The sequence below is a fragment of the Dryobates pubescens genome, chromosome 19 (assembly GCF_014839835.1).
Source record: "Dryobates pubescens isolate bDryPub1 chromosome 19, bDryPub1.pri, whole genome shotgun sequence".
NCBI lineage: Eukaryota > Metazoa > Chordata > Aves > Piciformes > Picidae > Dryobates > Dryobates pubescens.
Window position 1 is genome coordinate 11,820,236 of NC_071630.1, and position 13,327 is coordinate 11,833,562.

At 51.5% G+C, this 13,327-nt stretch overlaps 1 protein-coding gene across 1 annotated transcript; it reads right to left on the reverse strand.

Moving 5' to 3' along the window:
* Window positions 1-9,557: 9,557 nt before the first annotated feature.
* Window positions 9,558-12,422, reverse strand: FOXF1 (forkhead box F1). Its single transcript, XM_009904531.2, has 2 exons — window positions 11,304-12,422; window positions 9,558-9,777 (listed from the first exon to the last, which is right to left on the reverse strand). The coding sequence occupies exons 1-2, from the start codon at window positions 12,361-12,363 to the stop codon at window positions 9,617-9,619; spliced, it is 1,221 nt and encodes a 406-aa protein (XP_009902833.2). The 5' UTR covers window positions 12,364-12,422; the 3' UTR covers window positions 9,558-9,616.
* Window positions 12,423-13,327: the final 905 nt, after the last annotated feature.

Below are 13,327 nucleotides of genomic sequence, written 5' to 3' on the forward strand. Positions count from 1 at the left end.
TTAATAGGGAATGAAGTGATCCCTAACGCAGACTCGAGCTTAGTTCACTTGCGGCAGCAGAGAAGCCGACGTTTCACTGCTGTGTGATGAGAAGAAACGTTCAGCAGTACAATGGGAAATACTTTACTGAGCCAACTTTGTTCAGAAGTAATTAAAAATGAGGCCTTTCTATTCTCTGCGCAGCCCGATGTCCTCGCTTGTCATGTGGCTGAGCGCATTCTTTCCAGCTCCTTTCATGGCACAAACAAGTCGGGATGTTGTTATTGCACACCCCTGGTTTTGAGGGTTCAGTGGGGAAAGATGCTGAACAGCTCCAGCGGCTGATCAGTGTGAGCAAACCCAGCTCTGCTCTCCTGGCAGCTGGGAGGGTGTGGGATCCAGCAGGGACCACCCTAGGTGTCATGTGACCCCCTCTTCCTACCCTCACTTATGGGAGAGCAAACAGCACTGGGTGAATAGAGCCTCTACCAGCTCCTTTCAGCTGGAGAACGTGGTCACTTCAGAGGGGATTTGCCTTTGTTGGATGATGTTAGTCACAGCGTGGTGTGTGGCGCAGAGCAGTGAGGCAAGAGGGTAATCTGTTACCAATAAGCGCGAGGTGGCCAACTGCCACTCGGCGCTGAAAACTATACAATCATTAGGGTTTTCCTTCAGACAGCTATGTCCATGCGTTTCCTGGAACGAGGACAAGGCCACACAGCTTCAATCCACTAAGACAACAGCCAGTAAACAAGCCATGCTGCTGTGTAGTCCTCCCTTGAGTGACAAGAGTCAGAGATTGTTTGTTTCCATGGAGAGACAAAGGGGAAAAATAAGCTTACCATCAGGGTACGGAGAGGGTAGAGCCCTCTGCTGAGTCCCACAGCCAGGTCTTCATCCAGCCCTCCAACATCGCCAGGCCCATAGAATCATAGAATTGTTAGGGTTGGAAGGGACCTCAAGGATCGTCTAGTTCCAACCCCCCTGCCATGGGTAGGGACACCTCACACTAGATCAGGCTGCTCACAGCCACATGCAGCCTGGCCTTAAAAACCTCCAGGGATGAGGCTTCTACCACGTCCCTGGGCAACCTGTGCCAGTGTCTCACCACCCTTATGGTGAAGAACTTCTTTCTAACATCCAATCTGGATCTACCCATTTCTATTTTTGTTCCATTACCTCTAGTCCTATCATTACCTGACACCCTAAAAAGTCCCTCCCCAGCTTTGTTGTAGGCCCCCTTCAGATACTGGAAGGCCACAATAAGGTCTCCTTGGAGCCTTCTCATCAGTCCCTGCTGCCTCCAAGAAAGCAGTCTTCAAGGACAGAGCTTTTATCTTATCTTTGGAGACCAATAAAATAGGTCAGAAAAGGGATGGTTAAATACTCTCTAAAAGTTACGGCTTTTTTTTTCCATTTTATCATCATCTCTTGCTCCAAAAAGAGAACGAACTGGTATGGAGAAGAATGTTGTTGTTGAGAACTCTAGCACCAGAGCTGCATTTTCCTCTGAGTGCAGCAAGGGGCAAGGAAGGAAAAGGAAAAGCATGCAGCAGGTCTGGCTCTAAAGGAAACATCTGTGGCTGTGGCCAGGTTACTCTAGCAGACATGTCCCTCTGTGAGGTAGGCAGTTGTGTCTGAAGGACTTTATTAAATATTATCTCCCTCCAAGAAAAGTGCACCATTTCCCATGCTTTCGTGGGTAATGTCCGTGATGGCTGCTATAAACACCATGAAACGTTTCCCTGCCCCTGCACTGACATAGGTATGAAAGTCACTGCTTTTCATCTTACAAAGCCCTGCAGAAATGTTTAGGGTCGTGTATCCTGCCATTGTTCTGGGCTGGGCATCCCACTGAAGTCACAGGGAGAAATGAGTTCAGGATATGGATCTATCTAGTCAATCTTTACTGTGGCCCTGGTAACATCCACTTTTTACAGATGTGGGAAAAGGAGGAAGGCAGAGATGGCTCCTGACAGACTAGATCCAACTGGCTATTCCTACCACTGCAGAAAACAACTAGAGAGAACAGACTAGAAACTCATCAGAAGGTTGAGGGTGATAAGGCACTGGAACAGGTTGCTCAAAGAAGTTGTGGAGGTTCCAAGCCTGGAAATATTCAAAGCCAAGTTGGATGGGGCTTTGAGTAACCTGGTCTAGTAGGAGATTTTTCCTGCCTATGACAGGGGAGTTGGTACCAGAGGATCTTTAAGGTCCCTTCCAACCCAAACCATTCTATGATTCTATGAAAAGCACTCAGCAAAACCATCCCATAGCATGGTGGTCCTTGGTACCTGATGTCCCAGATGGCACCTTGCTGCTTCCCAACAGAGAGCTGCAGCATTGTGGTTGCTCCACCCACACCCCAGCCAGCCTTCCTGTGGCTGGGAAGCAGGTAATCCTGCAGGTCCTTGTGATCCAGTACAGCATTCCAGTCAAGGCACCCCACACAAGCCTCTTTCCAGTCCAGGGATATAAACTGCTGGGTTTCACCCTGCCAAACAAGACATGAACTAGAGATTGAGAGATTTCTCTCAAAACATACCTCCTCCAGAGGTCTGGCAGGTCACATAAGTGTGTTAAGGTCCACCCATCCCATGCAGAAACACCTGGAGCTAAACCAGGGTGATTTTCTTAAGGAATAAAGCAAACATACAAGACTCTTAGATGGGAGGAAGGAAAAATTAGAGCAGGGAAAGAAGGGAAACATTCATGAAATGCTGCAAAGGCTTCTACATTTCTAGGCATTAGCATTTCTATTGCTGCCACTCCTTGGTAGTTCTGAGTGAGTAATTGTTCAGACAAGAGTACTACTTACATTTTTCCAGAGGGATATCGTGTTTTCAGAGTGGTTCCAGGCACCTGCGCTGCTCAGACTTCGAGGTGTGGTGTTTCTAGCTCTGTGGAGGAGGTGATTAACTTGGGTAGCTGCTCCACGGTGGCTTTGCTTTACCACCACAGAGAAACACAATTGCCTTGGAAAGTTCTGCTCCAATGAACTTTTGGTGCTCTTAAGTCCCTGCAAAACTTTCCAGGCCCTGTCATCTTGCTTTCCCAGGTGGATTTGCTTATTTTTCCAGTGATTAGCCTGAAGCTGAGCTGCAGGGCTGCACTTTCTGTGTCATTTTGGGTCTTTCAGCTGCTGCTTTAGATAAAGAAATGCCTCTTTCAGGCTCATGTATTGACTCCAGTCTAAGAAATACTGAAGCCAGCTGGCACTGCCACTGTCCCCTCATCTCTTTCCAGGATTAAGCAGATAATTTGTCCTCTAGAATCATCATTTGCTCTCTGATATTCGTACCAGTGTCCTGCAGGTTTCTTAGGCATGCTTAGAGGACCTTCAGGAATCACACACAGAGCCACCATGGTTGAAAATTACCTTTCAGATCATCAAGTCCAACCATTATCTAACTCTGCTAGGGTCACTACAACACCAGATTTCTGAGCACCACATCTAGACAGCTTTTAAATGCATCTAGGGATGATGATTCAACCACCTTCCTGGGCAGCCTCTGCCACTCTTTGGTAACCCTTTTGGTATAGAAACTTTTCATAATGTCTGACCTAAACCTCCCCTGGCATCACTTCCATTTCCTCTTCTCCTATCAGCTGTGACTTGTGAAAAGAGACTAACACCCACCTTATGACAGCCTACCTTCAGGTAGATGTAGAGAGCAAGAAGGTCTCCCCTCAGCCTCCTTTCCTTCAGACTAAACAATCCCAGCCACTCCTCATAAGACTTATTCTTAAGACCTTTCAAGAAGTGGCTGAGAAGAGGAACTTTATGACACATGAAGGATCTGCATGTCCCTTGTGACAATTTAGCTCATTTAAGGGTTGGAGTTACATTTATCACAAGTTTGGTGGATCAGAGCAACCTGTGACAATGAGAATTGTTTTCAAAGAGCTTGTGCAAACTAGATCTCCAGCCCAGAAGCTCAAGAGCAGTAAGATTTATTTCATATCTTTCCTTACTAATATTCTGATTTTAGTTTCTTACTAAGCAAGATGAATACTGGCAGTGAATGTTATTTAACAACACAGCCCAGCCTCATGCCTCTCCTCACTTGCTGAGCCAATCTGATAATTGTTTCTATGAATAGCTCCAGCTCATGATTGCAGAGCTGCTGCCAGCACTCAGGGCATCTCCTGCTCATCAGGGCTTCTGCTTTAGCCAGACACAAGCTCACCTGCATCATGTATTTTGTCCCTGAGAGTCACTCCCTTTGACGAAGATTTCTTGGCAGACATGCAGATGTGAAGCCCACAGAAGCATGCCAGCACTGCTTTTTCCTGCAGAGGTTGGGATCAGGCAACAGTCGTGCTTGGAAATATGCGTGGAAAGGAGATAAATGCACAGGTGTGGTCTTCCAAAAGTATTTCAGTGATGTAGGAGTCAAAACTCTCTGGTAAACAACCTACATAGGTCCTAAGCTTCTTGGAATTGAAGGAGAAATCAGGCACCAAATTATTCTGATGGATCTGTGTCTTCACTTGCTAAGAATCTGGTACCAAACTTAGAACCTGGCTTTTGAAATACCAGTTTAAGATCCAAGATGTCTGTTCCCACTAGTTACGTCTCTGAAGTTCCCAGTCCTCTGCCAGTCTGAGTAACCAAACCCATCTGAGAGCATTGTGCACTGAGTGACTGTATTCAGAGGCTACTTCATGCTGTCCCAAGCCAAGTGTTCCCATCTGTTCCACCTGAGTGTGAATTAAGCCTGGCTCAGAAGCCTCCCATAGATCAGTTTCTTCTAGCGTGTTCCATCATCAACCTTGAAGATGTGATAAAGAGACATGCACCTTCAGAGCTCCGCATGCCAGAAGGAGATAAAGTAAAAGAACGGGAATTTGTAACACCCACCTCATGGAGAAAAGGTCAAAAACCGCCAGAACCGGCCTCATTTAAAGCCCGATATGATGAAAATCACAGCCGGGCGAGGAGAGGAAGCGAGGCGCTGGTGGTGCCAGGCCGCTGCCGCCAGGTGGCGCTGCCGACAAGGGAACGGCGACTCCCGCCCCTTTGGCTCCGCCCCCTGGGCCTAGCTCCTCCTCCCCCGGCCCCTCCACCCCGGGCACCCCGGGTCCCCTTAAATCCTACCACATACCCCAACCAAACCTTGCTGACTCTGTCGGGGATCCCTCCAAATCCACTCCCCTCCATTCCCCAAGAGGCCCCTTGATGCTATGTCTGCCAGGTGCTGCCCCGTATAAAGGGCCACAGCTTTCCTCGAAGGACCTCCCTCCCCAAATATATACCCACCCGCGGACGACCCAGCCCTATCTCTCCTTTTGCACGGGCTTCACAGTGCATGTCCCCACTTTGGAATCTTAGCGTGATCCCACGTTTCTTCAAGTTCCTCCACACAGGACTCTGTGACCCCTAAGAGCAACCCTGTTGGCACAAGCCCAAGCACATGTGACAAAGTGACAGCTCGGTGGTGGCCCTGCAAAGATAGAAGGAAGCATCCAGGGAGGAGCAGAGGGAAGCGTTGAGGCTCGCGATGTGCTTCACCATGCAAACCCTTGCTATGACAGCACATGGCCCTGGGTGCAACACACCTGAGAACACCCAGCCCTCCTGAGCCAGGGGGACAGCTTGTGCCACATCCAGCTGGAGAGACCAGGTTCTGGAGAAAACTCATGGGTCTGCACAGGGCATCTGCAATAACAAACTCTTTTCTAGAGTAAAAATGCAAGGGAAAAAAAAATCCAAGGGAAACTGCAGTGTCGTGTCATCTACAGACTGAGAAGTGGTTGTATGAGGAGCAGAGACAAGTCTGCTGATACTGAACTGAACCACAGCAGCTAACCACAGACAGATCTGGACCATGCCATGAGCAAAACTGCCTTTCCAAGCAAGTCTATTTCTCATCTTCTCTTACAGGGCTCCAACAGCACTTCTGATCAAACTTCATTCTCCTCACCTCCTACAAGAGCCCAGCCGATGCTGCAAACCTACAAATGAAGCTTACACAAAGGGATCACTTGTGGTAGCCACTGGGGCAGGGGGGAAGTTTGCCATCCCATGGGGCAATATATGCAGGGGAAAATAAAGTTTGTCTTGTGCAGAAGAAGGGCTGGGAGCAGCAGCCTGTGGGGTTTTATCCTCTGCTCCCTGATGGAGGTGTCTGAGATGGAGAGCTGCCTGTTTAGACTGCGCTCACTGGCTTGAGGAATATGTGGCGTCCACGGTATGTGGTGGCTCTGTTTTTCCAGGTTTGGAAACCAATGGGAGGGGAAAAAAAATTAATCACATCTACCTTTGTTGGGGAACCAGATATCAACCCCCCTTCAAGCTGGGACCTGAGGCTTGCAAGGTATCTGCCTCCCCTCTCCAGCCAAGTTGTGAAGGCATTGGCACCGCAGGCAAACGAGCAAATCCAAAATTAACCTGAGTGATCAGAATGAGCCTTAAGGGTGACAGTGAGATTTCAAGGAAGGAAGAGCCACTCAGCAGAGACTCACCCCCTAACCCTGGACCTGCATCTCCGCCACACCTAGGGCAGACATGTGCTTCAGGAACAGAACAGCCCTCACTTTTCAGTACATTAAAAAAAATAAAATAAAAGATGGTGGCAACTCAGGAATGGGCAGCAGCAGAGGCAATGGAGGCAAGGATCAGCCAAAAAGAGCATAAACCCAGGGAAAACCCAATAAACACTGCAGGTTGAGTGCTGCTAGCTTGAACAGACCTACTCTCAAAAAAACCCCAACCCAAACCAAAACAAAATAAAAAACCAACCAACCAACCCCCCAACCCTCAAAACAAAGAAAACCAAACCAAACCAACAACCCCCCCAAACAATAGCAACCCCCCAAACCAAGAATAAAATAATCCGAAACAATAACACAGCCCTGAAAGCAACAACAACAAAACACAACCGCAAAATAGCAATGAAAAATTTCCCACAGCAACGACAAAAACCCCAATAACAACCCCTCCTAAAACAGCAAAAATCCCCGCTCTGAGAAAGGCCTCCACCAGCTCTGACAAAGCCTTTCCCACCTGCCTTAGTTAAAAGAATTCGATATTATTGTTGTTGTTGCTGGTAGTAGCTAACTTGGCTTTTAATTAACCTGATTACACACCCCGAGGCTGATTAGCGTGGAGTAATGTAAGCTCCCTGGATAAAGACACTAATACACCGCCAAGAAATCGCATCATTTTTGCCTGCATCTATTTTTTATGTGCTTGTATATTCACTGTATGAGCGCTGATACAGACATATCGGCCCACGGTTCACAGAGAAAGTTCCTGGATATAGTAATATCATTAACTGAACCAATTAACCCCAAACTTCGCAGGGAACGACCTATTTTTCCAGTGATCCCGGCTTGTCCCCCCGCTGCCTGCTCTCCTCCCTTTGCTTCCCGGCTCAGAATGGTGATGCTGCAGGAGCTCATCTCCTTCCCTTTTATTATTTTCTTCCTTTTTTGCCTTTTTTTTCCCCCCTTTTTTCTTTCTCTCTCTTTTTTTTTTTTTTTTCCTCCCGCGGGAAAAGAACTTTTGGGGCTTTTCGTGACCGTTCCCCGCGGAGGTTCCGCAGAGCCGGGGTCGAGCACGGTGCAGACCGTGGGGAAGCTCCAAAAATACCCCGGGGTGGAGGAGGAAAGAAAAGGAGCAACAGGCTCCATTCCTGCAGCCCCACGCCGAGTAAGAAGCAAAGAGCTGTCAAACACTGTCCTTCTCCTTGGGGGGTAAAGAAAAAAAAAAAAAAAAAGGAAAAAAAAAAGGATAAAATTAATAAGTCTAATAATTAACAGATAAAAATAAGAATTGCCTCCGGTTTTCCTCCCGCTTCGTTTCATTATCCTCGCGTTAAGTATTTCCGCGCACGGAAAGGAGGAACCAGCCCGGGATCCCATCAGGAGCTTCAGCCAACCCCCGAAAAAAAATGCCGTTTCCATCTTGCACCGAGATGAGGAATTATTTCACCAAACTCAAGAAGGTTGGCAGCCGCCGGGCCAGGCTTTTCGCGGCTCTTTCCGCGCCCTAGAGGAGCCCTCCGCGGAGCCCACAGACTCCTCAGATATAATTAAGCGTGTTCCACCGCATGCTCGTTTATTTGCTGCTGATACAATGGTGAAGCCCCACGTACAAATAACATACAATGTTTTATTTCGGTTCGAGGTTTTGCTGCCTTTTTTTTTTTTTTGCCTTTTTTTTGGGGGGAGGGGGGTGGAGGGGGAAGAGATAAAACGTACACAAAAGGGCTGGGCGGCAAAAAAAAAAATTAATAACCCACATAATTACAATTTTATACAGTGCAGAAAGACTTAAAATAGGTGTCACCGAAACTGTACAAAGTTAGGGAAAAACAAGACAAAATAAACCACCGAGGGGAAAAAAAAATTAGAGAGGGGTTGAGAGAGGGAAATAATCCTTCATTATATATATATTTCTATAAAAACATATGGAGGGTCGTCCATGATTGGTTTCAAATTTACAAAGGTTAACTAAAAACAAAACAAAACAAAACAAAACAAAACAAAACAAACCCGGGGGAAAAAAAAATAACAACCACCGCCCCCAAAAAAAACCCCAAAAAACCAAATAAACAAACAAAACAAACAAACAAGCAAAAAAAAAAACACAAACGAAAAACACAATAAAACAACCAAAATCTATACGGCAAATATTGCCAACAGAGTTTCCCCGATTTAACACTGATCGATTGAGACTGTTCCTGTCTCGATTATTACCAACAACAAACAAACAAAAACAACAAACCAAAAAAAAAAAAAAAGGGATAAAAAAAGGGGGGAAAAAAGGAAGAATAAATAACAGAATGAGCACGGCTGTCTCTTTTCAAAGTGCCTTTTTCTCTCCGCTTAGGGTAAGATCCTGCAGTTTTTACGCAGGTCCCCCCCCCCCAAAAAAAAAGATATTCATAGCTAAAACAAAAACGTAATCCCTTTGAGAGATTATTTTTTTTTGTCCCCGTTGATCCTTCGCGGCAAAAAAAAAAAAAAAAAAATTAAAAAAGAAAGTATTTCGTGGAAAAAAGGGCTCGAAGTGAGATGGGATGGATGGCTTTGGGTTGGGGGGCCCCGCTATTCTCGCGGCGCACCTGGTTTTGGGGTCGGGGTCCTTTACGGCCCCCTCCCTCCCCCCAACACTTACCAAGTGGGCTGGTGGCATCGCTCAATGCCAATCCCTAAACTGAATCAGTAACTGAATTTATATTCTTTTAAAAGAAGCATCAAAAATCTTCATTTATCAAATTCTCAAACCAAACTCGCAGTCAGGGTGTTGGGGATTGTTTTTTCTTTTTTTTTTTCTCTGTCTTTTTTTTTGTGTGTGGTTTTTTTTGGGGGGGTGGGGGGTGGGAAGGTGGGGAAAGGCGGGGTGTAAGGGAAATTTCCTTTTCTTTCTTCTCAACCCATCCCGAAGCGAAGAAGCAGAAGATGAAGGCGGCAGAGACGGTCAATGATGAACGACCCGTGGTGAAGGCTGGGTCCGGCCGGTGCTCAGCCCCGGGGCCGCACTCCCTGGTCCCCCGGGGGCTTCTGTCTATACCTCCTGAACAACCCCCCACCTCCTTTTCCACCGAGAGGGTCCTTGCGGGGGGGGGGAGGCTTGGAGCCCGGGTCAGCCCTTGCCGGCCCCAGGAGGTGTTTTTTCCGTCCCGTATCACATAACGCACGGCTTGATGTCCTGGTATGTCACTTGTTGGTGGTAATAGGAGCCGCTGCCCGCTGAATGCATGGAGGAGGAGGCCATGGCGTTGAAAGAGAAGACGAATTCCTTTCTGTCGCACATGCTCGGAGACTGGGAATGATACCGCGGGATGCCTGCGGGACGAGGCGGGGGGAAAGATTGTCAGCCATCGAAATTATATTTAGGAAAGGAGGTTGAGAGAGGGGGGAGAAAGCAGACATGTGGGGGTGTAAAAAAAACCCCAACCAACCACCAAAAACAACAAACCAACCCCCCCAAACCCTGGTCTCAACGCTTGTACACGAACACGAATATACCGCCTCACCGCGGGCGCGGACAGGTGCGGAGGAGGAACACTGCGGCCCTGGGACACTGTGGCCTGAAAAGGCTTCAAGGAGACAGAGTTTGGGTTGGGTTTTTAATTTGGCTTGGGTTTGATTTGAGTTTGATTTGGTGGATTTTTCCTCCCCCATTTGAAGGTGACGGCTGCTTTTTCCCACCCGTGGAACGTCCGGGGGGTGCGGAGTGGGGAAGTGACATTAGGTCACCGGGATCCGGACAGAGAAGCCTAGGGTGAAATGTCGCCGAGAACGGGGCCATTGCGGCCATTCCTACCGTCCCCTCGGGACATGAAAACACCCAGAAAAACTGGGGGGTTCCGAGGACAGCAGCAGCCCGGGGACCCCTCTCCCCGCCGCTCCGGCGCCGGTAATTTGGATGTTAATCCGGAGCATTTTGGTTAAGGCCGCGGGCAGGCCCCGTGGCTCCTCAGGACAGAGTTTTTGCTCCATTTTCCGGTGGATTTGGGTGCTGGCAGCCGGGACCCACCCCGGGGCAAGAGATTACCCTCTGGCTGGTCCCGGCGCTGGTTGGCTAGGTGCTGTGCTCGGGCTCGGGAGCTCCGCACCAGCCCGGGTGATGCTTTTTCCCCCCTCTTCGAGTTTTTTACCTGCTCCGTTTCACACCCATTTCTGCCAGGTGCTTTCAGCTCCCCTGAAAGCCTGGAGTGATGTGAGGGGACCCCTAATACCTGCCTCTTCACTCGGCCACAGCTCCCAGGGAGCCCCCTCGACCCCGTGGTGAATTTGGGCCGCAGGACGGAGCCCGGTGATGGCCTCATCCCTCCCGAGGCCTCCTCCTGGCCAAAACACCATCTGCCCCCTCCCCTTCCAAATGTCAGAGCAAATCTCCCCCGACAGCCCCATCTCGAGGTTAAGGGGGTACAGGCCACTGTTTTCCGCATGGACGGAGGGTGGAAGGAGGAGACGGGCCTGGAAAAAACATCCCCGGGAGGAGCTGATGGCGGCGGATGGGGAGGTACGGATGGCGGACCTCAGTGGGGAGATCCCGCAGTTTGTCACCCTCAGGTCTTGATGGAAGAGGGACCCATCCCCGGGCTCGTCTTCCCGCAGCTCCCCGCCTGCCTGAGCCCACCGGCCCTAGGCCTGGGGCAGCCCCAGGGGGACCAGAGCCCTGGAGCTCAGGCCCTGCCCCACAGCTGCGGAAAGCCTCGACGGCTGCCCCGGGGAAGGGAGGAGGAGAGTGGAGAGGGAGAGACAGAGGCTCCTTCCCCGGGTGGTGCATTAAACCCAAACGGGGCTCTAGATCCCCGCGTGGATCGACCGACAACTGGTGGCAGCCCACCGTGCCCGCGCCTTACCTTGCAGCTCGGCAGTGTTGTGGCTATTCTGGTGCAGGTAAGACTGGTCGAGGGAATGCGTGGAAAGGCTGGAGGAGAGTGGGTTGGCCGTGGGATTGCAGGGCGAAAGGGGCTGCTGTTTGATGTAGGATGCGCCGGTGTTTAAGGCTGCCGAGGCAGAGGGTGCCCACGCCGAGGCCGAGCTGGAGTAAACCGAGTGAGGTTCCATCACTCCACTGCCGGCGAGTAACGGTGAGGCGGGCACCGAGCTGTCGTGGTGCGGGTAGTCTCCCGCCGAGGAGCCAGTACAGCTGCCCATGTAGGAGTGCCCACCGTTGGCGGGAAGATGGGGCACGGAGTGTCCCGCCAGGCCCATCCCCTCCACGTTGCTGGATAGATGCCCGTTCATCATCCCCAAACCCCCTTCGAGGGAGAGGCTGTTGGGGGGGCAGGACAGTCCGCCAGCCGAACCCTGGAAGCTGTAGCTGTCGGGGAGGTGGTTAAAGCTGAGCCCGTTCATCATGCTGTACATGGGCTTCAGCGCTTGGCATTTCCTTCGAAAACCGCGGGGGCGGCGGCGAAACGAGCCCTCCTCGAACATGAATTCGCTGGCCGGGTCGATGGTCCAGTAGTGGCCCTTGCCTGGGCGTCCCAGTCCCTTGGGCAGTTTGATGAAGCACTCGTTGAGGGAGAGGTTGTGGCGCACCGAGTTTTTCCAGCCCTGGTAAGAGCCTCGGAAAAAGGGAAAACGGCTTTGTAAGAACTGGTAGATCTCGCTGAGGGTCAGGCGTTTGGAGGGTGAGCTCTGGATGGCCATGACGATCAGGGCGATGTAGGAATAAGGCGGTTTCTCCGGCCGCCGGATCCCAGCGTTAGTCTTCTTCGTTTTGGGACCGGTGTTACCCGGGGTTCCGCCGCTACCCGGAGCGCTGCCGGTGGCCCCGCCGGGAGCCGCGGAAGCGGTTTCCATGGCCGAGTTCTGCGGCTGCTTCTCGGCCACGGAGGACATGGGGCCGTAGCTGTTCTGCACCGGAGGAGGAGGGGGCTGAGAGGACAGAGCCTGCTGCGCTTCTGCAGTCATCTACGGCCAGGTCCGCGGCGGCCAGCCCTGGCCCTCCTCCGCCACCCTCCCCCAAGAGCCCCCCCAAAAAGCCACGCTGCTGGGGGCTCGCCGACACTCACCCCCCACCACCACACCCCCCCCTTAACTCCCGGCCTCCCCCCGGCGGGGTTTCTTTCCACCAAGAGACTTCACCCCTCCGTGGATAAACAAATGGAAGCGGAACCCCCCCCGCCACCTACCCCGCCGCCTTCCCCTCCTCCTCCCACTTTATCCCTAAATCCAAGCCCGGCTGCAGAAGGCGAACGAGAGGCGGAAGGTCGGAGGGGGGGCCGCAGAGGAGGCGGGATGGGGGGGGACGGATGGAAGCGAGCTGATCTCGGCTGCTGCGAGAGAGAAGCCGGCGGCTGCCGCCTCCGTCTGCCCCGCTGTCCCTCGGCGGGCCGGGCTCCCGGGGCCTCCGTTAGACCCCCCTGATTCACGGCTTTAGCTGGGTTGGCTCTGTCGGTGTTGTGGGTTGCTGTTTCCCATCGCGGTGGCTGTCGAGTCTGCCCCCGGTCCTGCCGCTCGCCTTTTACTTTATCTCTTGCAGCGGCGTCTGCCGCTCCTTGACAGACGTAAGAGCGGAGAGGAGATCCCCGCCCCGACCCGCTCCCCCACGCCCTCCCGGGCGGCCCCCTCCGCCGGCCTGTCCCGGCCCCCCTCTGCTCCCCGCTCCCAGCTGCTGCAGCAGCTTTTAAAGAGCCCTTTCCATGCCTTCCAGACCGACCCGGAGGCTGCGCGACACATCCCTGCCCACCCCCGGGGATGACACACGCGTGAATTAGTGTGGGGGCTTGTTCCACGAGTGACCGTGTTGTGGTGTAGAGCACCGCTTCCTCTCCCTTTCCCCTTCTTCTCTCCTGAAAATTACGGAGTAGGGTGGGAAAGGGCCTACGTGGGGCAGCGCGGAGCTTCCGCGGGCCACGCAGAGGAGCGGAGGGGG

Coding starts and splice junctions, on each gene's coding strand:
- FOXF1 (XM_009904531.2), bottom strand. CDS start 12,363: ATGACTGCAGAAGCGCAGCAGGCTCTGTCCTCTCAGCCCCCTCCTCCT. Junction 9,778..11,303: donor CAACACTGCCGAGCTGCAAG/GTAAGGCGCGGG, acceptor CTCGTCCCGCAG/GCATCCCGCGGTATCATTCC.